This window comes from Hippocampus guttulatus, chromosome 6, assembly GCF_054856545.1.
Source record: "Hippocampus guttulatus isolate MCC_2025c chromosome 6, RoL_Hgut_1.0, whole genome shotgun sequence".
Classification (NCBI taxonomy): Eukaryota; Metazoa; Chordata; class Actinopteri; order Syngnathiformes; family Syngnathidae; genus Hippocampus; species Hippocampus guttulatus.
The window spans coordinates 22,396,655-22,420,131 of NC_141266.1; the positions used below are offsets into that span (position 1 = coordinate 22,396,655).

The 23,477-nt window shown below is 45.7% G+C and overlaps 1 protein-coding gene across 1 annotated transcript in view; it reads right to left on the reverse strand.

The window, feature by feature from the left end:
• The window catches only part of tmem145 (transmembrane protein 145), a 30,127-nt gene that overhangs the window by 3,263 nt on the left and 3,387 nt on the right, over positions 1-23,477 (reverse strand). The window contains exons 2-14 of the mRNA XM_086114484.1: positions 19,151-19,225; positions 18,191-18,268; positions 16,288-16,374; positions 15,714-15,815; positions 11,240-11,324; positions 10,688-10,759; positions 6,502-6,570; positions 4,866-4,946; positions 4,221-4,299; positions 3,273-3,366; positions 1,124-1,296; positions 545-665; positions 90-278 (exon numbers count right to left, since the gene is read on the reverse strand). Of these exons, the coding sequence (XP_085970610.1) occupies positions 90-278; positions 545-665; positions 1,124-1,296; positions 3,273-3,366; positions 4,221-4,299; positions 4,866-4,946; positions 6,502-6,570; positions 10,688-10,759; positions 11,240-11,324; positions 15,714-15,815; positions 16,288-16,374; positions 18,191-18,268; positions 19,151-19,225 (1,305 nt within the window). The remainder of the gene's footprint in view (positions 1-89; positions 279-544; positions 666-1,123; positions 1,297-3,272; positions 3,367-4,220; positions 4,300-4,865; positions 4,947-6,501; positions 6,571-10,687; positions 10,760-11,239; positions 11,325-15,713; positions 15,816-16,287; positions 16,375-18,190; positions 18,269-19,150; positions 19,226-23,477) is intronic.

A 23,477-nucleotide genomic window follows, 5' to 3' on the forward strand; every position in this document is an offset into this window, starting at 1 on the left:
TTTGACATGGATTTGACATTGGATGAAAACACGCTCGCCCTGCGGGATCCCGCAGGTGAAGGCGGTTGAGGTTCGGTCCCGCGACTCACCGACTGGATGGAGAAGAGTTCGGTGAAGTTGGGCTGCGAGTCTCCCAGGAAGGAGCCGTTGCCGTAAGCGTGGTGCGGGAAGCTTTCGCCGCTCTCGCCACCTTTGGGGCTGGACAGCAGGATCCCGATCTGAGACGTGCGCACGTGGTACGGGAAGTTCTTGTTGGCCGCCGACGGTCGCGTTATCACCTGCGGATGACAAAAAGGAGTTCAACTCACACTGCGAACAAGATCATTACGACCCAATGTGAAGAAAAAAGAGAGGGGGGGCGTTTATTTGAAAAATGATTATTTTGGTGGAGTCCAATCCCAGTGGCTGCGGTTCGCGACCGACTTGAAATGGGATCCGCGGTTGGCCGTGTGCAAACGAGATCATCAGTTACTACGCAAAAGGGCAAAGGGAGACATGGATGTGAAGGGAGGCGTTTATTGAGCCGTGCGCTCGTGGGACAAACCAGGAAGACAACGTGGGCATAAAGGTGGATGCCGAGCTGAATGCCGTTGACGATCTTCTCCCGAGCCCAACGAGGGATGCCAAAGTTGGCGATGAGAGCCATCACGGGCACGGCGAAGAACCTAAAAAAAAAAAAAAAATAGGCCAATAGAATCAAAATGCAATCTTGAAAATGAAAAAGAATCATCTCAGGATCTGTTATTTATTCATTTGTTTTAGCCTTATTTCATACACTTACTCTGACATGTGTGAAAGGAATCTGCTGTACATTCATTCGTCATTCATTCTTATCAGAAATGCTCGGAACATCTGCGCAGTTCTTTTTTTTTTTTGTTTGTTTGTTATTTTATTTGAGGTGTTATGACGACAACAGACTATTCCCATTTTGTCCTGTGATTCCCAAATGAAAAATACATTTTCATCAAGGGCCATTCACAGAATGTGCAGAGGGCCAATTTACAAGAGCTTGAAATCCCCTCGACGATTCGAGTCCATTTTTACAGAAGCGCATGAATAATTCAAAGCAAAGATTCTCGCCGCCGATGATTGGCGGGTTTTCCCCGCCGAGCCGAGAACTCGCCATAGCGTGTAGGTTGTGAAGAAGGGCACGTAGAACGGCTGCTTTTCGGGGTAGTGCTTGAGCGAGACCAGCACGGCGTAGCAGAACCACACGTAGGCCAAAAGCTGCAATCCCATCAGACCGTAGCCCGCCGGGCTGTCGTAGGCGTACAGAACCTCGCCGGGATCAAAGAACTGAAAACACATGGACGGGTACATGTCATGGACGGAAAACCGGGCGCCCAACTTGAGCGAAACCGAAACACACAAATCTTTTTTTCCCCCCACACATTTCGTCCTCCCACCCGTCGCAGTCGACTTGGGACCAGCCCGAAGGCTCCAGGTCAATCGCGACCTACGTATTGGGCAGCCCCGCCTTAAAATCAGAGGTAATTCACTGACTAGCTTAGCGCCGCTGTTTGCGCATGAGCGGTGAGCGAAAGGTCAAAATCCAGTTGCCCTGTGTGGCAATCAAGTAACGGGATTGATGATAGGCTGACATCGTAAATTCTGCTGTACTTAGCGCCGTTGGTTGAATGGTAGCGCCACCGCGGGGACGTTTTTCGACGCTTGTCATGTGAAAGCCCGGGAGCCGCATGGAACCAGCCAAAGAGGAGCATGCGGCTTGCGGGCTGGTCACTCCCTTTTTTTATTTTTTTTAAAAATAGCAACACTGGGGAAAATCAATCAAATAATTTGAGAGATCGAAGTGGGCATAAGTACATGTGTCTACGTTAATTTTGATGACAATTGATCGCCGTTTTCTGAAGGTTCAGCAACATGAAGCTTTTTCTCTTGGGGAGCGTCTCGCGAGAGGGAAAGCCAGAAAATCCCAAATATTGGGGGGGGATCGTTCGGATATTTTCAGAGGTTGAAGTGAGCGAAAGCAAAGATGTCTACCTACATTTCAGTGGCAATTGAATGCGGTTTTTCGAACATGACCAATCAACAATCAATTTATGCTTGATTGCGCCCACGCTACGCGTTTTTTACTTGGTCGTGGTGACATTGACACCTTCCTCCTCGGTGTCCTCACGCACCCGTCGTGGGCGTGGGCCGCCACCAGATTGCATTTCACGCTCCATTGGACACCAGGTGTGACCGCGTTACCCGCTGCTACAGAATGCACCCCCCCCCCCCCCCACCCACAGCTCGCCTTGCGAGGATCGGCTCCTGGAAAAAGTCCCGCGGCCAATCAAGCAGAGCCCGTCGAATCCTGAGTGTAACCCAGTTGGGCTTATTTTTTTTTTTTTAGCGGCAGCTCCCTCGGGTGTGGAGCGTCTTCATCACCGTGTGGATTGATATCGAGCCGCGCCGCTTCCGCAATGTCCGATACTTGGCATCGCTGCTTATCTACGCCGAGCAGGGTGTTATTAATTCGTCAGATGCTAAAAATCACAGCGAGTGGAGTCGTCGCACACCCAAAGATGAGCAACACAACGCATTATTCATGAGGATGACAATGTCACAGAAGGCAATTAGGGGGGAACTCCGCAGTGTGTCTTCATGGTCATGAAGTGACCGATTGCCCCATTTGGGAACGCTTGAAGGAAACGGAGCCAATTTTGTCAAATAAACTGGGACCGTGACTGAGAACTTTAATTTGTTCCGTGACAAATGTCGAAACACAGTTTACTTGTATTGCAAATCCGTTCCCCCGCGTTGAAATGCCATTAATCCCTTCTGGCTAGAATTGTTTTATTCCTGGGAACTCCACAACAAGCAGCAGATATAATGAGCAATTCTTGTCGTTTTGAGTCAGAGTTGAAATGTACTGAAGAGTATTACACAATGTGTATTTCATTAAACCACAAAATTGACAAAAGAGCATCACGTTAACACATCATGCAAAAAACACCAGAGATTGGTTCATCAAAGTAAGCTCGATATTGTGGTAGTTCCATCCCTTTAAGTCACCGGTGTCAAAGTCAGGGCACCGGGAGTCAGATCTGGCCCGGCACATCATTTTATGTGGCCCGCGAAAGAAAATCATGCGTGTCAACTTGCGTGATCCCTGCTAAAATCTGTACTGAAATGTCAAATTGTCATGCCTCATAATTCGCGTAATAAAAAAAATCCCTTTTCGAAAACCGCGCGAGACGAAACAATAGCGCCAGGTGTGACGCGGATGGCGGCGAAGGACGGCAAAGGTGGTGCGTGCGCGTGTGTACCTCGGCCTCGTAGATGAAGAGGATGACGTAGGTGATTGTGTAGACGGTCATGTAGATGCTCAGCTTCACCGAGCCGCTGTGGCTGATCCTTGCCCTGGCGCGCGCACACACACACACACACACACACACACACACACACACACACACACACACACACACACACACACACACACACACACACACACACACACACACAAAGAGTCAAAGTTGATCCATTGGTTAGGTGGAGGTAAAGACATTTGGTGTTATACATGTTGAGGGAGGGGACAAGGCGGTCTAAAAACTACAGTGAGATTTACGGGCAAAGCAGCAATTCGAGCTCACAACAGGACCGCTGAGTTCACATTTGAACTCCTTGAATAATCAACGCGAGTCAAGTTACCTGAAAGAAATACTCACCATCACTTAAAACCTTCTAAATATTACATTCGCAAGCAGCAAGACTGGAAGCTAACGAGGGTCTCCTGTACTTGTGTTTTATCCAAGAGCAGGCTGTGGGCACGCTGCAGCCGAGTGAAGATTGTGGAGTGGTGTTCTCTAGCATCCGAAGTGGGTAGCAATGGACTACATTTATTCCGTTACACTTACTGAAGTCATTTCTTGGATAAATTGTACTCGTCAGAGCAGCCCAATTCAAATGGATCTTTGACGTCTATAGCCGTCAATGGCAGTGACGGAGTTAATGAAATGTAGTTTTTAATTTGACTTGGTTTTTTTTGGGGGGGGGGGGGGGGGGTTCACTGAAAAGTGACCCAAGTAATTATTTGAAGGGGTACTTTTTACCTCTTTATATTATTCAAGCAACAGTACAATTTGTTGCTACTCTACCCACGCTGGGTTTGCATGTGTTTGTCATTTATAAATGTGTGTCCTCGAAATGTAAAATGCATTTGTAACATGCGCGCGCACACACACACGCTCGCGTGCGAAATAAGATTGCAGCCCCACCTGGTGACGGTGAAACCTTTGCCTAGCAGTATGAGCATGAGCAGGAACACCAGGAAACTGAGTGAGAAGAGTAATTTCCCTGGAGAGACACAAAGAAGAGACACGAGAGTAATAAGGCTGGAACAAAAATGGAGAGGGAGGGATAGAAAAAAAAATCATACACTGCACGCGCCATTATTGGAGCATTTTCAACTGCAAGAAGGGCCCCCCCCCCCCCCGAAAGTAGGAACTTTCTTGGGCCATTATGTGTTTGTACAGCAGTGACAATTTGTTGGTGGCATTTAACAAAACCAAAAGGAAGACTCGATTACCGGCGCGATATGTCACACTGAGCATTTTCACAAACTCTCATAACCAGGAGTTAAACCAGAAACAAGCAAGAAGAACCAAGAACTCATCGCATGCTTTTGCGGCCGCAGAAATTTGGAACTTTCAAAGGAGCCCAGGAACTATTGTTTCAATGTAGTTGCGAGGTCATTTATCAGAGCCCCGCTCTCTCCTGGGAAAACGTTTTTGTCCATTCATCCAAGAGATGGCTTTCAAGGTGTTGTGAATTGTATCAAATAACATTTTCGAGCATGTCCGTTAGCTCACAAGCCGACTAGCAGCCATCCTTTCAAAGTGGCGAGGAACATGGGCACTCACCGAGTATTTTCAGGCTGCCGTTGCCGACGCCATCCCGAGCGTAGAGGCCCCAATAGACGCAGTGGAACAGCAAGCTGAGCACTGCCGAAATGGGGACAGGCAACACATAACACATAAGACGATTGTTTGAGGTTGTCTGCGGGAATGATTCGTCGACAGTGCCAATCTTGAGCCATCAAGCAGGGAAGAATTCTGTCCACTCTGATTCCTCCCCGTATTTTCATATCATGAGCTACTTTTTTTTTTTTGTCAGCCACGGGAACAGATTTTTGATAGCAGAAGTGCAGGTGTTCTGGCCAGGATGCGAAGCGCCTGTTCGAGGCTGCCATCGCCCGCTCAGTGAGTCTGGGCTGTAACGTCGGCCGCAGCCTTACTATATGAGTTATTGTTGTCTTTGATTCATTCACACTGTGCCAGCACTTATCGAGAGCACGGTTTGGGACTTGTTTTTCCCCCTTCCTCCTTCTTTTTGTTTTTCTTTTTTATCAAAGAAAATCATCAGCCCTCTTGTTCTCTCCCTCCTTTTTATTCATTTTTTTAATCTCTCCCGGACAGGTTGAAACTGTGAAATGAATTTTGTTGCTTTGGACTGGATATGTGCAGTGACAATAAAATTTGATTTCTATTGCCATAAAATTTTTCTTTTCCATAAAAGTGGAGAACGCAAGCAAGTTCTTGGTTTGAAAAGACAGACGGAATGCCTGATATTCGGAGCTTTTTGTGAGCGGTGTTAATGGGGACCAAAACCACCGAAACGAAAATCCGCGAAGTAGAGACCAATTAACATATACATGCACGCGCACACACACACACACACACACACACACACACACACACACACACACACACACGCACACACGCACACACGCACACACACAGGCCAGCGATCCCACGGTGCGCAGCAGACGTGTTTATGATTAGTCAATTAAGGATGATTAAACAATTAAGGATGGAAGAGACCTGCTTTTGTTCTTATAAGCGTCCTCTCTGTCTCTTTCTCTCTCTCAGCCACACACACACACACACACACACAAGCGCCGGCGCGCACACACACTAGCAGCATCATAAACAACACCTAGAGACTGATTAAAGATCAAAGTGTAACCCACGTGATAAAACAGAAAGAAGATGCACAGCCAATCAACATGGCTTTACATCTTCTCAGCCCCCCCCTCCCTCAAATCCGAATGCGCCGAAGCCGCGATAAACGAACCGCAAAAATAGCGAGGGATCACTGTACTTTAGTACGGAGCGCAAGTTCTTTTGTCACCTCTGGAAGAAACGAGGTTAAAAATAAGATGAATTTTCGAGGGGGGGGGGGGACAAGTGTGTGAACGGTATCAGGGAGGGCATGGGAAGTGATTTAAAAAGAGGAGAAGTGCACGGCAAGCAAAAGGAGGAGACGAGATAAGGAGGAAGAAAGCGACAGAGAGCGGCGGGTGCCGTCGACCGGCACGCTCCGGCGCACACACGCCGCCTTCAATCGCGCCCATTCCGACGTTAATGCGGGCCGATAAAATCGGCGGGGCTCAAGTGTGGATTAAAGCTGCTGCGAGCGCGCGGGCGGCTCATCGTCATCCCGCCGCAACCTGAACCGCCTTCCCGTCGTGTGATTCTCCGGGACGGCAACACTTACCCTCCACACCTGCGGCCGTCATGAACATTTTGTAGGTGGTGTGAAGAAGCTGCCTCCCCTTCAGATTATCTGCGGAAAGAAAGGCATCAAAAAGGGGATGAGCTGACGGAGGTGGCTTTCGGCTAACGGATGGCGGCGCACAAAACGCCGGACGTGACAATAGAACAAAGCAGAGGCACCATTAGCACGCGCCCGTATACAGACATATGCACTTTGTGCGCGCTTTGGCGGGGATGAATATTTTACAAGGACAAGGCCTCCTGCGAGAGTCCGGGAAATTGGGGGGCAGGGATTTACAGGTAGCAGGTCGTAAACATTAGCGCTCACGCTGTGCACGTACTGCTGGCTTTTTCCAAGAGGACACTATGAAAATTGGCTATTTTTCATGTACAAGCCTCAGTGGCGGGCGCCGCGAGTCAGCAAGGCTCTCTCTGCTGGCCTCATGACTCCATTTACAATCTCGATTCAAACATTTCTCCCATGAGATTGAATTTGTTTCTTCTCAACAGTCTCTTCGTTTCAGATTGGTTCTCTTGGGTGCACAGCTTCCAGTGGCTACATGTGGTTTGTCGATTTTTTATTTTTGTCGAATCATATTTCGGCCTTGAATTAGGTTTTGGGCTAGTTGTTCAGGGTTGAACAAACACCCACTGAGGCGACATGTACTTTAAGATTTGCTGCGCGATTATTGCCAATGATAATCACCATTATTTTTGTCATCAATATTGTAAGTATGATTATTAATCATCCCCACCCCTTTTGTAGTAAGCAGGGGTGTCAAAGACATTTTTGTTGCGTCTTCCCTCGGAGGGCCGTTTTGGACAGTGACACAACTAAAAATGTTTCCATCGTCTCATTGCATTATTAATTGTACACAACAAATTCATGGATTACTAGTTTTGAAATCGGTCAACTATAATCGCTGGACAATTATTGTTCAAATGAGTGTAAGCAGGGTAACAAAATTAGTGCAAAATCTCAACGTGATTGATTACACACCTTTTTTTTCAGGGGGACCCACATAACATGACGTGGCGGGCCGGATCTGGCCCCGTGCCTCGAGTTTGACACCCGCGGACTACAGTGAACCGCTACTTGGCGGTTCGATGGTTACGGATTTACTCAATTGCGGATTTTCATTTGCGACAATAACTGTAGTGGAGCTGTTCTCCTAAGCGGGAAAGTTGGAAAGGAACACCCGTTTTCAGTTCTTCGATAACTGGAAAATCTTCCTTGGTGGACTCGAAATCCAAAGTGCCCCAGTGGATAATTTATGTACCACCGTTAAATCGGGGGAGCGGAAATGAATGAAAGTCAAATTTAGCACACCGCATTGTAGCCAACGACGGGCGTGTCAGCTCAAGTGTTCTCTCGCTCCAAGTCCCCAGCGGGAACATCAGCACAGATGCGGCATGCCATGCGCTGGAATTGCTCTGCAAGGACACCAGAGAACATTCTTCCCGCTAACATCTATTCTAAGCTGCGTCAACTTGGAAGAATCAAGGTAAAAATGGTGCACGGGAAGTCATGTGGACAATATAAAAGGGTATCACTGCTGGAGGTTTAATAAAAAGAAAAAAAATAGTCCTTGAGGAGCCAACCGCATCACTGAAATGTTCCATTTAGTCATCGCGTTTATTCCTTAAACGAGACGGAAGCTTTGCGCTTGACCTTGGCGTCTTTCACTTGCTGCGTGCAAGGCAACATGAAGGATGAATCTTGCAAAATGACATTTGAAAAATACGCGGGGGTGCCGCGTGCCAGCTCGCATGAAATGTGATCTGAATGAAAGATGGAGAGCAGCAAGACGACCAACTAACGCCTTCATAACCATTACGTCTTCCTGAAATCCATTTGAAGGCATGAATACATTTCTAATTACATTTAATGAGTTTGTTTATCAGTTTGTCAGCAAAAAATAAATAAATCACAATGATACCTTGACGATTTCGATTTGTCCTTGTTAATTGACTTGTATGGCGAATGGATTTTCCCCATCAAAATGAAAACAATGATCCATTCCAGCGTCCCCATAAACAGATTTTGTTCAATGTTCCTAAGAAAGAAAACTAGCACTGTATCATAGCCGTCAACTAGAAATGTCAAGAAATAAACATTTGTGTGAAAGATGTCCGCCTCTCAGTGGGGTGGCGAAGTGAATGCCACCGGGAGCTGAAGTCGGCGGTTGGCCGTTGAGTTGAATTGAGGTGACTTCGGCTCACCACGATTCCGCAATCCATTGTTCCACTTTTCTCAAGCAGCAGTGTAAAAAAAAAATAAAAATTGCAACTACAGTAAATATTCCCATCCCCGGAATTCTATGGAAAGGAATATCCTTCACCCGGAATAAAAACCTATGCATTAACATTTTGAGTACGATATTACTTGTTACCGGAACTTGCGTAAGCGGAAATTCCACTACCCGTAACCCAGATGGAGGTGTAATGCCGCGGGAGCTTAAATACACGCAACGCCCACCCGATGCGACGGAAAAGACAACGCTGAAATAAGTTTGCACTTCGCGTTTTTCGATCATCAGATTCTAAACGACGACGTGCAAGTGAGTTTTTATTGCCGTACGTTTTACTGTAATTGTGAATGATTTTAACTTTATTCACTTACGTCCTTGTAGAACGCGGCACTAGCTTAAAAGCAGCATCCACTCGACACGACCGAAGAAACGTCTTCGCTTCGCCGTTTTCATTCATCAGATTCGAAACGAAGACGTGGAAGCGACTTTTTATCGGCGTGCGTTTTACTGTAATTGCGAAAGATTTTAACTTTATTCACCTACGTCGTGTAGATCATCGCATCGAAACGTAGAAGAACTGTAACGACTGGAGCGGAGCGAGTGAAATGCATCCGCTTGAGCGAGGCTGGACACAAAGTTAAAAACATCCAGCAGACACTTGGAGTCGAAAGACGCAAATCTCCGAAACTTTAAACAACAAGGCATCGATTCAACTCCTGATGACAAGCCACCATCCAGCAAGTAAGCAATGCAAATGGCAACAAAAATCCTTCAGTATGCACAAGAATTACCAGACATCGGTGATCAACGGGACAGTTACTGGCAACTAGCAAGAAAACTGTATGACACGCAGGCAAACATTGTCATAAACCAAAGAATTCATCCAACAAAACAATCCAAAATACATATTTTTTTCCCAAGACAGAAAAAAATAAACATTAAAATACTGTACGTATTTTACTGTTGTGATTTTTTTTTTTGGATACACCTGTATTGCAGTTTTTGTTATATAAACAGTTTTTGGACAGTATATTTTTGTATTTTATTGATTGTGTTGTTACACGTGCATTTTGTCAACATACTTGCAGGTTCATAAAGGACATGTACCATGCTCATTTCCCAAATGAGGAATTTCTGTTATCAGGACAAATTGGACAGCGCAAACACGAGTCCGTACTAGAGAATATTTACTGTATAGCTCATAAGTTGCTGGCCAGATAGGCACTGATGAGTGCAAGGGGGGGACGGCCCGGTCTACAACTTGACGTCACATCTGTTCCTAACCTGGCGCCGTGCATCCAAGCTCGAGGGACTATTTTGGCAAACTCGAGATGAACACCAAACTTGACACCATTGCTCCGTTTCCCCCTCGAAATGGGCCGCCGGAGGTTCACTTTAAAAAGTATCGCGTTGCTTCCATCAAAGATGACCAAAACATCTTTTTGCTTGGCTTATTGCGAAGGTCTGGAACCTGCGGCTCATTAGCGCCGCCCTAGTGGCTCCCTGGAGCTTTTTCAAATGTGTTTGAAAATGGAAAAAGATGGGTGGGGGAGGGGGGGGGGGTTATGGCCATCAAAAGTGGGCCAAAAAATGTGATTGATGCGCCTTGGCAGAGGGCGATGCTCTAGGAAACAATTGCGAAGGGAAACGGCAAACACGGAAGTGGAGATGGGACCCCATTTCCAGACCGGTGCTTCAAATGGCTGCATCCCGTGAGGCCGCTTGCACTTAAAAATTTTAAGTGAACCGATATGAAAACAAGCCTTTTGCCATTATCGGGTGTAAAATAGCAAAACTGCCAACTTTCATGACTCCAAAGCCAAGAAGAGAGGGTGGGGGGAGGGAGTCGATGAACATGAGAAGCTACTCTTATCCCATCAAGAAGGGGGCGGGGGGGGGGGGGGGGCACTGTGGCGAACTTTAAAAGGTACTTACAGGCAAAGTAGCAGGAGAGCAGGAACACGGCGGAGAAGATGACCAGGAAGGTGATGTCCGTCTCCAGGATCCCTGAGGACCACAAATAGAAGCGGCGATGTGGGAGGAACACGCCAACGCGGTCGATCGCGCTCGCTCCTCTCACTTCGTCCGTCATCATTAATCCATCCGTTACGCTCATTTGTCAACTTCACTCTGCTTTATTGGCCGCACTTAAGTCGGCAATTTCTCATATAATTGTTTCTCTCTCCTTGCTAGACATGTTCGATGCCACTCTTTTTTTTCCAGGCCGATACCTGTAGGAGACTTCACTAGAGTACTGGCTGATATCGAGATGTACTTTGCTCAGATTACGAGAACAAACAAAACATCTTTCTTTCCCTCTGATTGTTTATTTATAATTAATCACAGAGATCAAGATTGACTATCGGCACATACAAGTGTAAAAGACGCTTTGTATATGGGGTTCTTTATGCATCAGTGGTTGGGATCAGTCTTTTTGACGAGTACCCGATCCATTGCAATAAGGCTCGTAGTTTCCAGCATTCTTACCAAATTCATCGGCGGAGAAGTGCTGCGTCCAGAAAGACTGCCCGTTGGTCAGTTTCATCTCATACTCCAGCTGAAGGCCGTCGCCCTGTGGGATGCCCAGACGGCCACATTTCAAAAGCGCCTTGTTAAAAAGCCAGGTGGCTTTATTTACGCGACTTCAGACGGCGTTACCCATTCTTTTTTTTTTTTAATGGAGGTTGACATGACCTTATTAAAACAGAATTTTATGGTCTTCATTGGAGGCAACACTAAAAGCAGAAACGCAGAAGCTGCTGTCTGCCACTGCTCACACCCAGAAACTCACATGCAGACTCACCGACTTCACTTCAAAGAAAAGTTTCCTATCAGGATTCAGGTTTCAAGTTAGTCTTTATGATGACGATTTTAAGGCCAGCGTGACAGTTTGAAACCGTTTCAAACAAGGGTTATCCTCAAAAGGAGGGATAGATTGTCAATCGAGAGTTTTAAATTAGGGTTACAGTGATAATTGCTTATTTTATGAGAGGAATATTGTATTCGAGAAGACGTTGTCTGTTACAAGGAAGGACCGTCTTTGGGGGAAAAAAAAAAACAAACGACACATGAAACCAGAGTTACGGCTTTAAATTAGGCATTGATGCCATAGTTCAGATGTCAAGTTATTGTTTTTAGATTTGCGTTTCAAGGCTGGGTTATGATTTCCATAGAGGGTTAGGATTTCAAATTAAGGTTTCAAAGCAGTGATGGGGCTTCAAATCAGTTCTCCTAGGAAATTGACTACGGGTATGTATTTCCTCAAATAATAGGCATGCCCCAATTCGTCGCAGAGTAGACTTTTGAAAATATGGTTTCAAGCCGGAATTCCAGTTTCAACTCAGCCTTGGGTTTCAAGTCGAGTGCCCCCTCCTCTCAAATGGACTCCCTTTTCAAAAACAGAGAAACTGCCAAGCAGACAATTTGCCGCGGCCGGATGATGACAGCCAATCAAACGCAGCCGTCAGCTGGCCCGCATAAACACAAACTTGCTCGATTTCATCAGAGCCTCAAAGCCGACTTTGAGTCGGACTTCTAACGATGTCATCATCCGGTACTTGATGGACTGCCGCCGCCGCCGTCGTCGTCGTCCATCAAGCGGAAAGTTAACTGATGATCAGCGGCCCCGTTGGAGCGTTTTGCTGCAATCATCCATCTTCCCGCCGCTAATGGAGCCGCGCTCGCAACTCGGAAGAACAAACAACGAGAGGAAACGCTGTTGCCGAGTAAATAAGGGGCAGTGCCGAGACGCTGTTAACAAGTTTAGGTTCGGAAGAGAATGGCCGAAGAATCGTGAGCGACAGTGAGATATTATTTGATTATTCATTTATTTATGTTAAAGCAAAAGAATATGGGGACTCTGGCCGGCGGGGTGCGAGTGTATCTTTTAAATTGTGAGTCCAAGAGCGTTAAGCGGTGTGTCCATTAGGCGAGCTCGGCGTGGCACTGAACGCCGCTCTGCTGGAAGCATCCATTCTCATCACATCACTGCCTCCGTCTGCACCAAAACAAACAAGGAGACTCGCAAACGCCGACGGAATGACAAGCAGGCCAAAGCGCACCAGCTGGAATCAAACCCACAGCCCACTTGGAAGCGGGAGCGCTCCGCGCTCGGCCGCGGTGATTGACAACCACGCGGTGGCATCATAAGGTTTGCCGCGGGAAATGGTCCAATTGGTCGAAAATAATTTGCCGAGGGGTGTGTCAGAAGAGTTCCGGGACTGGAGTTATTTTTCGAGATACGAGATGTTTTTGTTTTGCTTTGACTTGAGAGTGCAAGTTTAAGTGACGAGGGCTGCCAACATGCTGGCAGGCACCTGTTATTGAAAATAAGCAGCAGTTTGTCAAAAATAAACAACTCATCAAATAAGAGGCTACAAGCTATTGATTGCAACTCCCACTTGAAATGTATGGTCAAACAAAACCTCAAATGAAGAGTATGAAACACGGTACGTAATAAAAAAAAAAAAACTCAATGAGGTGGCCTTAAAAACAGCCCACTAGCTATTGCCATAGTAACAGTTAGCACTAATAGTTATGCGTTAATCTTTTAAGCAATGAACATTTGAAAACAAAAAGTGGAACAACACATGTAGACTGACAATACAATAATCACAGGCACATATTCTTTATCCTCTACAAAAATTTACAATAATTACAGAAACTTACAGACTAAGAAGTTGAGTCTCCTTCATTTGCATCGACATGACTAACCGACAGCACTGGCTGCCAGTGGCCAAGGCGGCCATAACAAATTGGGTTGCAGCATTGCATCATGAGCCACAAACTGTTGAAAGCTTTCCATTCTATTTAATTATGTTCTTACGATATTGGTGAGTACCATTTCTCCTTTTTAAAGAACAAAGAAGTGCTCTTTGGAGTAGGAGGTGGCAGTAGATTGACATTTCCATTCTTATGGAATGATTACGGAATACGAGTGTTTTGAGTGGTCACGGAGCAAATGAGACTCTTATTTCAAGGCACAACTGTATTTGAAATGTTTTCCCCATTCAATCTGGATAATTTACTTCATATAGAAGACGCGGCAGGAAGCGCCTGCTCACAACGCCCTGAGCATCTGACACTTCCTGGCTGAGACGAACATCCCATCACGTATTTCCTTAAACAGTCGCCGTCGTCATTTTTGTGTTGATAGCTACGGAACCGAAATAACGCTATCCTTGTCTCGCTAATGTCTTGAATCCATTACGAATCCTGCTAAAAATGCAACACGCTTCGCCTGCTCTGCTGCGGCGTCGCCCGCCATTCGGTCTTTTAAGCTCGCGCGGGTTGCATTCAAATAACAGCAAACTTGCAACCTGCGAGTTTCCGAGTCGGTGACGGCCAGAGTTCAAGAACATGATTATAAGTTTTGACCCAGTTACAAATGATGCGTCGTGCAAACACACAGACGCGGCGAGGCTAAATTTAAGCCGACGTGGATTGAAACTCCACAGCGAGCCAGCACAAAAATCATCCTGGAAACATGCAGCGAATCACATGGGCCTCCTCGGGGGAGGTGCACCGGCTGTATTTTTTTGCCTCGCCGTTGCTTACTCCATAAATAGACACTGCGGAGCATATTATTCAAATTGCCAAACTGGTTCACTTGTGCGACTCGTGGGTTTGAGCTGTGATTTCTTGATGTCCTGACAAAAAAAAGAGAAATAGAGGACAACGCCAAATTCCCACCCACTGGGCATCCTTCAGTTTTTGATGAGACTGCAGATGAACATATTCCATAAAAGTTGCTGGAAGTCAGCTAAAATGACTTGGTTGACTGCCTTTTGACCGACGTAGAAACTACGAGGGTGCGGGAATGGCACAGCTTCATCAAAATAGAAGCAAGAGATTACATTTTTGGTCCACGTGGAGATCACGGACCGCTTCAAACATGCTAAATTTGACCACAATCTGAAGAACACTGCTCCCAGTGTTCTGTGCACCCAAAAAACCCCAAAACCCCATCAGGATACAATACTTGGAATATTAGTTTTGGTCCAATGCCAAATCATTTTGAGACCTTTCAGCCGAAAGACACATTCTATCCGAGCGGCAACAACAAAACGGAGCAACGCTGCAGTAAAAAAGGCGACGGTGTCATCCAACAGCGACGACAATGAATCAAATTTTCCAGGTGTAAAAGAAAAACAAAAAAAAACATTCAAAATCAGTATTCAAGGAATATTTGATGCTTGCCATGTTAAGTTTGAACAATATCCATCCATCCATTTTCCGAACCGCTTGATCCTCACTAGGGTCGCGGGGGGTGCTGGAGCCTATCCCAGCCATCTCCGGGCAGTAGGCGGGGGACACCCTGAATCAGTTGCCAGCCAATCGCAGGGCACACAGAGACGAACAACCATCCACGCCCACACTCACACCTAGGGACAATTTAGAGCGTCCAATCAGCCTGCCATGCATGTTTTTGGAATGTGGGAGGAAACCGGAGCACCCGGAGAAAACCCACGCAGGCCCGGGGAGAACATGCAAACTCCACACAGGGAGGCCGGAGCTGGAATCGAACCCGGTACCTCTGCACTGTGAAGCCGACGTGCTAACCACTGGACTACCGGGCCGCCTTTGAACAATATGCGAGGTGTAATACATGTTTAACGGTTCAACAAATAAAACTTCTCAACAAATAATAAAAAACTCAAAGCGACTCCCTGAAAAACGATAAACATTTTTGACTAATGTGTGACTGTCGCTTGGGCTTCTTCCTCATCTATACAGTACTCTATAGCTGCATTATTACACTGCCCCCTGGTGGCAAGCAAAGCATTCGCACTCATTTCAATGTGGAAAAACAATTTGAGATTCGCGTTTTGAGTTACAACTGCTTCATCGGGGCAAATTAAATTCTGAAATCAAGGAACCACCGCAGTAAGGATACGCCGACAATTTGAGAACGTGTTTATGCGTAATCAAACATGGGGTGCCGCAGGGGAAGACCACTTACCCCGCATTTGCTGAGCGCGATGTACCACCACCTCTCCCTCACTGAGCGGAAACTGCGGCCGCCAATGCAGCTCATCACCTCCTCGCCATCGTCGCCCTCCACCTGCCAGAAATGGCGGAGAAAGCGAGAGAGAACACTGCCATGACCCAGATGGGACATACGCTGGGAGGGTGAAAGTGGGATGATGTGAGCGTATTTCACAATCAAAAATAGTCTGAAATGTGGCGCCACAAAGATCTCTCACGGTGGATACATTTCCCAATGTGATTAACAAAAAAAAAATAATAATAATTCTTATCTGCTGGTTATTGCAGTAAGATAAATGCTTTTTTTGGGGGAAAAAAAATGGCTGACATGGAGGCAACGTACTTGGAATGCTACTTTCCCGCTGCATTGCTTGGTGTTAGTAGCAATGCACACACACACACTCATAATTAGGCCAGAAGATCAGCGCCGGGCCAAGTGCCATTTTTTCCCTTTTTTTTTTCTGGCTTGTGAATTGAAACGACGCCATTGAGAATACATAACAGGAGGCTCCCAAAATATAACGTCAACGTGCGTGTGGGTGTCTTACCACACATCCCGACCAAGTGTAGCGGGTGGTGAGGTTGATGACCTGGTTGTTCTCGGGCCTCAGCACCGCCTCCTTCTGGTAGCAGTTCTGACGCAGATGAGTCAAGAAAAGATTCATCAACATTTGCATAATCACATCCGCCCGTCGGCATGACAAGTACAGTGGTACTTCTATTGACGAACGTCTCTTCATCCGAAATTTTCAAGTTACGAAACGCCTCAACAGGAAAATATTGCCTCTTGTTACCAAAGAAATTTTAAGATAGGAAAGGTAAAAATACAGTATGGGATGCTCCTCGCAGCTCCAAGTTTCCTGAACGCAACATGCTTATAGCTGCTCTGCCATTGGCTATTATCTCGCATCATCCTGGCATCCCATTGGCTAAGAGGGACCTCGACCGTATGTGTCTTTGCGTGTAGATGCATAGACATGCAGCGTCCTCGTCATTCACCCCTCGGGCCATGAGGCGTTCCGATAGTTTTACGTAAATGTGAATCACCCAGAAAAAGTGTTCACCAGTTGGGCGATCGCTCACTATGCTGATGTTTGCCTTGGACATTTTCAAAGGGTTGTTAAAAGCCGACAAACGCAAACGTCCTTGGATCAGTTCTTTACAAAACGTCAGGCAAAAACAAGGACTAAAGAGGGCAAAAAAAAACGATGAGTCAAAAGTTAAATGACCATCATTTTTATTCTTTTCTCTGTTCTGTTTTTTACGTAATGCACAACTCTCATTTATTGTGCAATAACCTAATTGGAACCTGTGTTTGTTACATATTTGGATGCATTTTTATGCTTTAGAAAAAATGTATGTTTGAATTTTGGGGGGGGGGCTCGGAACGGATTAGGACATTTCCATGGAAAACACGTCTCTACTTACAAGATTTTGTCGTAAAGAAAAAATCTGACAGAACATATTAATTTCGTAAGTAGAGGTACCACTGTATGTTTATTGTAAAAATGGATTGAGGGGGGGAAAAAAAAATTTGTGCTTCTATAAATATAATGCGGGCGGGTACGATGAACGGCGATATAGCGGGGAAACCGTAATACATATTAATTGTATCCTCCGGCCCTCATGATATGGATTTTACAGATGTGATGGCGGAAACTTGATGATTACGTTACACCGGAAGACAAATGCTATTGTTTTTATGGTACCCACCCCCACACACGCTTGCTGTCATATTAATTGTCTTTTTAATCATCTCTTTACACTTTATGAGCACGCCCACTCATGTTGCACAGCAGCAATATGACAATGTTTTATGAGGCCAGCCGATGATGTGTTGCAGTCTGTATTAATAGCATTATTGATTTGGTCGCAGGAAAGAAAAAAAAAAAAAAAAGGATAAAATGCCTCCACATCACAGGCGTGGATCAATATGATATAAGCGGCTATAATTGAAAAATGTCAACGCTGGCGAGAGGGAACGGCTTTACTTGAAATCTGTGCTGTATGTTATTGTGACTTGCCAGAGGGGGGAAAAAAAAAAGAATACGACAATTGAACAAAAATAAAAAGTCCAGAGACTTCGTATTCTGAAAATAAGAAAACCAATTCTTATTCGATTTTACGTGACAAAATTAAATGGAGTTGAGGAAATTGTATTCATTATTCATATTAATTAATTGCATATATTCCAACTGTCACACAGGCATTAAAAAAAAAAAAAAAAAAAAAAAAAGTTAAGCACTGAAAAATAAAATGTAGTCGCGGCAAAACAGTTGAGCCCCTGAACATTCTTGACAAACTGCATACATGGGGACAATTTGACTTTTGAGGCCTATTTTTCTGTAAATTCTGTGCGACTTTTGACCTGTGTTCCATCGTATCCACTCCCATGATTTTATCTTTCATTCCAATAAGTGATTATTGAATGGCGGTATCAAAGGGGCTCACCTTTTCGGGCCTCTTGTACACAGCCGGCCACTGGGAAGCATCGTCAAAGTAGAGTAATATGTTCTGACAGCAGCGAGACTGCACAGAGAGACGGCAGAGAGGGTTGGAAAACGGAAAAAATGGTGGCATTAAGAGGCGAGGCGAGTGAGCGATGCGCGCGGATCAAAGAGGAGGCAGCCGGAGATTGCAATGACAAAACGTGCCCCCCCCCCCCGCCCCCCCACCCACCGCCGCCAAGGCTGCAGGGCTAAATCGAGAAGAGAAGTGAAGGCTAAGCAGACTGGAGGAAGACGAGGGTGGCAAGGAAGAAGAGGAAGCCTGAGGGAAGGAGGAAGGAAGAGATCACTTGAGCGAGATCAGGCCCTCGTCACACAACTCGCATACTACCAACTAGTGAAAAGTTGCTTTTGGGGAGCGCTCCCTTCTCCACCACAAACTATGTACAGTAAAACCGATAGGGTGGCTTCGCCATTTTGCGGTGCCGGTCGACTTTGTCGCGGGTGTCGAGAGAACGGCAATCCATCCCGTAATGCGTTGTCATTATGTTGTCATTAAAAGAAACGCTTGGGAGAAAAGAAATCCTTACGTAAGATCTCTGTCGTCGCTAAATCTAGCAAGAAAGTCACATGGAAACACTGGGCCGTAGAACTGTGCCGAGGGAATGTGCGATCACGATTAGTAGCGTCGCGCCAACGTGGGGCTGGAAGCGTGGCGGGAGCAGAAAAGCGTTACGGCGCAATGTTGCCCATTGAAGGCTGCTGAAAAGAGACACAACAGACTATTCTGAATATAATATAGCTCGATAACGCGTGGTGCGCTTGAAACTAGGAGCGAGCTGATTTTAAGGGCGGTGAGAGGATCAATCCCGGTTTGCTGACGTCCAGTGTGAGAGTGACATGGAAGCAAGCACACACACTCGTGAACATTTTCTCACACGCACAAGCAGTGCGGTCATCTTACCTTGGGGTAACGGAACCGGAAGTCAAGACGTCCAAAATCGGTGAGGAAGCAGAAGCGAGTGAGGAAAAGCCAGTCCTATGATGGCAACAAAAACAAGATGCACATTAACTCGGGACGTGACAAACAAAATGAATATACAGTGATCCCTCACTAGATCGTGTTTCATTTATCGCGGCTTCATTAGATCACCCCCCCCCCCGCGCGCCCCCCCACAAATGTATTCAGAAAAAAAACTGCCAAATGACTCGTAGATTTGTACATGGATGTAAGCATGATTGGATCCCGGCGCAATGTCGACCAATGACAACATGAGTGGATTCTGATTGGTTGTGCATCTTTGCAGCCCCGCCCAGCACCTTTCCTTGTGTCTCATCATCATCATCATCATCATTTTCACTTTTCGCGGCAGGGTAAGATGCTTCGGAGTATAAGGCAAAATAATTGCCTATTTTAAACCGGTTTTCATATCTCGGGCGCACCGCATTATAAGGCGCATAGAAGAGAAGCAACAATAGTGGCTGCGGTTGCGTTATGCATCCGCTAGATGGAGCTCCGCTAAAGGGAATACAATCCAGCTTTATTTATATTGAGCTTTCACAACCGCTGCAGCTGTAAACAAATCACTTTACAGAACATTTACAATGTTACGTCCAAGAAATCGGAATATTGATCCATATAGAAGGCGCATTGGATTATAAGGCGCACTGCCAGCTTTTGAGAAAATGCAATGCTTCTAGGTGTGCCTTATAGTACGGAAAATACGGTCATCACTAATTACAACCTTTTTCCATTCCTCCGGTTAGTTGGTCAGAGCAAAACTTTTGGATTCTATAAAGTCGGCTGCATCTCCACTGAAGGCTCCGATACCAAATGCAAAGACTTTCTACAAAGTCCAAGTATAGTATTTGAAAGTCAAAAGTTTTGACATGATTTCTCACGCAACACAATGAGGAGTGTTCAAAATTTCATCTCGCATTATGCAGTAAAGGTCAACTTGAGCGCAAGGGGGGGAAACCCCCCCACAAAACACATAACAAAAAAAAAAACCCAATCACTTTGAGATGAGATACCTCTCATCCGGAGACTTAACATCAAACCCTCCTCCGAGTTCCCAACATCGCGCACAGTCGTGACAGGACAAAGAAAGTGGGCCTCCTGCAGGCTCCAACATGCTTCTCCTTTACACTTATTAAAAAGTGACCTGAAGGCTGGCTGCTATGAACTCTCCAGCCAGAGCTGGGAGGAGGAAAAAAAAAATGTAGCCGTGCAATATTATCTAATAATGACCTGTCCCTGCTACATCAACAAGACTCGTAATTCCACTGCTGACAACTAAAAGCGGGCTAAGAGTCGCCAGTTTTCGCCGCCGTACATCGACTTGCTCAAAGGCGCAGGACTAATTCAGCCGCCGTCTGCCAGCTAACCGGCAATGGGCCCCCGGGAACCTTCGCTTTGTAACTCAGCGGATGCCAAGCCAGCCCCCCCCCACCCCCACACACACACACACCCTGTGCCCCATGCGTCTATGACAACCGAGGTGGATCTCTTTGAAGTGACGATGGCATAGTACAAAAATAAAGTTGGGATGTTCCAAGAATAATGACTTAATTTGACATTCTTGTGATAATTAGGTGTTAGATAATACGAAAATAAAGTCATATTGTTATGACAGCAAAGTCATACCAATACTAAGAATCAAGTTTTGGGAACTGTACCCCCCCCCCCCCCCCCCCGGGGGAGCTGACCGATAGGCATTCTTTGAGGCCGATGCTGATTCCGAAATTCTGCTAACTGATTCAACCCCAAAATCCCAAATTGCCAAATATTGCAAAACAGATTAGATTGTTATTGTAAAAGTCTGATGTGCAAGAGAAAAAAAAAACAAGGGCAGATTCGGAATTGGGAAGAAAAATTAATTTAGAAAAATATAGTTGCTTTATCGCTGAAAATTTTTTTTTTTTAAAAAAAAACGAAAATGCATTGGACATTTTTCAGGACTATAAAAGAGCTTGTAGAAGCCAATTAATCGATGCTGGGCTTATTTTTCCCCAGTGGCAAAATCCAAAACTTAAAAAGTTTCATAAATTGTAACTCAGGACAACAAAGAAGTTGTAAGTTAGAACGAAACAAGAGCAAAGTTGTATTTTGACAAGCATGAAGTCGCACTGATATGAGAATAAAGCCACAATAACCAAAGTTGTCAATATTTTTCAACAATTCACTCAAAACAGTCGTCATCGGAGAACGGAATGAAAGAAGACGTCGACCGCACGTTGCCTTCCCCAAATGGTCGGATCGCCACCATTTATTTATTATTTTTTTCTTTTTTTCCTTTTACCTCTGGCAGGCCATTAATCAGGCGCTCGCCCTCGACGCCGCATCTAGCCGATTTTGCACGATTTCGTTTTGCGCTTTTTCTTCCTGGCAATCTGTCCTTTCATCTGCATGCATTCTCTCCAAACCGCCCGTTTGCCTGCTACGCCTCATTAACAATTAATTACCAATCAGCTCGTGGAGTCACCCCCGGACCGCCGGCGCTCAATGATTCATTAGTCAGGGATACACACACACGCACACACACACACACACACACACACACACACACACACACACACACACACACACACACACACACACACACACACACACACTCTCTGAAGGCAACAGATGGACACATGAAAGCAGTTCTCCTTGAAAACACACACACACACACACACACACACACACACACACACACACACACACAAGAGAGAGAGCGACTTATCATAACACACATTTTAAAAAAAATTGTGGATTGTGTCCACTTTGATGACAACATGAAGGATTTTCAGCACGCTCCAAAGCGAGTCGACAGCATTTGGGATTTGAGACCGGTAGTATTTTGAAGGTAGGAAATGACGTGAATGAAGTCTGCCAGTCCCCCCCCCCCGTTTTTTTTTTTTTTTTCTTGCATCTGTTTTTTCGCTTCTCGTCGCGGCGGAGCCGGAGTCGATTACGGCTGATTTTGGGCGAGAAGCGACATTGGGCCCATCCGATCACGTGACTGGAAATCGGTGGGGATCACGTGATCTTTAGGGTGATCGGTATCGTCTGAAAAAGGTCGGATTATTCCATTTTCTTAATTTCTTCCTTCAAGAATAGAACATTTTAATTGACCCGCTTTTCACCACTGGCGATTTCTCACCCTTGAACCCTTTCATGCACCAATAATGATAACCTGTAACCTGATAACATGATAGGCTGTCCACTGTACTGGCCGCTGTCCCCGAAAGGGTTAAAAAAGGTGTCAAGCTGGGATACCTTTACTTATCTTTTAACTCAATTAAAAAAAAAAAAAGTTGATCGAGACAATTTGGAAGTGCTTTTTTTTTTTTTTGCTTCTGAATGCATTGCTGTGATATCGGATAAGGTCTGAGGGGGAAAAAAATGAGGAAATCTGTAGTTTTAGTATTAGTTTTTTGTTTTAAGCAGGTTATTTGCTGTGCGGGTGAGAAAAAATGTCAATGATTAGTTCGTAGTAAACAACAACAAAATATTTTAATTTTAAAAAGGGTATTAATCGGGCCGGGTATTGATTCAGAGGTAGCAATATTCCTAATTCTTTTTTTTTTTTTTTTTTAAACATGTTTACGGCCTTTTTAAAGTTTTTTGTTCGCAACAAAAGTCTTCTCAACTCGGGATGACTCGATACCACTTTTAAACATCAAAAATGAAAATTCCTGGCAGAGAGCAAAAATACGGGAACTGACAGCGACCCCAAAAGCTCACGAAAGCGTGCCTTGTGGGAATACAAAGATGAGAAGCCCCCCCCCCCCGCTCCCCCCAAGTCTGGGGTCTGCTTCCACAACTGATGGCGAGCAGCGTGTTGTCAGCACTCTTAAAAAGTTTGGGATCGCGTCTCGCAGCCAAGATGTTCCTCACCCTCGCGACCGCCGCTCCAAAGGGACGTTCGAGCGCACACCGGCAGCCACTTAGGCTGATTGTCGGCATCGACAAGGCCCGGCCGCTTAAAGCCCACTCAGCTGTGGCCATGCCTTTGGATTAACTTTCGTGTCTGCCTCTCTCGGCCTTTCCCTGATGTCAAGAATAAAGTCACGCGACGGCGCTGCACAGCGTGGAGGGATGGCAGCGCTGATGTTCCAATGACCAGTGTGACCTTGGGGTGGCAGCACATCGCGCAGTGCCGCCTGGTGGCGTTGACATTGCTCTGTTGTGCTTGGCTTGCCAAATGACCGTCTGGGAAGAAAAAGACTCCAAATGGAAGTGTAACTGAGCGATCCAAACACAACTGCGACTGGTTGAGGATCTTTCACACGACCGCAGGATC